Source organism: Morone saxatilis, unplaced genomic scaffold (assembly GCF_004916995.1).
Source record: "Morone saxatilis isolate NCDOM2014 unplaced genomic scaffold, NCSU_SB_2.0 Contig10, whole genome shotgun sequence".
Lineage (NCBI taxonomy): Eukaryota > Metazoa > Chordata > Actinopteri > Moronidae > Morone > Morone saxatilis.
The window spans coordinates 4,193,342-4,193,579 of record NW_023339652.1 but is presented as its reverse complement, the minus strand read 5'-3'; the positions used below and the strand labels follow the sequence as shown (position 1 = coordinate 4,193,579).

The window sequence follows — 238 nt, the reverse complement described above, 5'->3', positions numbered from 1 at the left end:
TTAGTGGTGTTGATGATTTAACCTGGATTCAGCCTAATGTATGCATGTTCAGATGAGGGTTTGCTTCCATAATAAAACTTTTTTCTCCCTATCTTTCCTTTCTTCTTTCACTTTCAGAGGATGAGACGTTTGAGCTGTGCCTGGGTCTTCAGACTCTGTTGGAACTCAAAGTAAGGTCCTTATGTGCTTTGCTAATATTTTGTGGGCCTAATCGTGTCTTTTGTTGTGTGTGTGTGTG

The 238-nt window shown here is 40.3% G+C and overlaps 1 protein-coding gene across 2 annotated transcripts in view; it reads left to right on the top strand.

Annotated features, from left to right (window-relative positions):
• The window catches only part of nrip2 (nuclear receptor interacting protein 2), a 30,518-nt gene that overhangs the window by 26,093 nt on the left and 4,187 nt on the right, over positions 1-238 (top strand). For both annotated transcript variants that reach the window (XM_035679329.1, XM_035679323.1), the window contains one exon: positions 118-170. In XM_035679329.1, the coding sequence (XP_035535222.1) occupies positions 118-170 (53 nt within the window). The remainder of the gene's footprint in view (positions 1-117; positions 171-238) is intronic.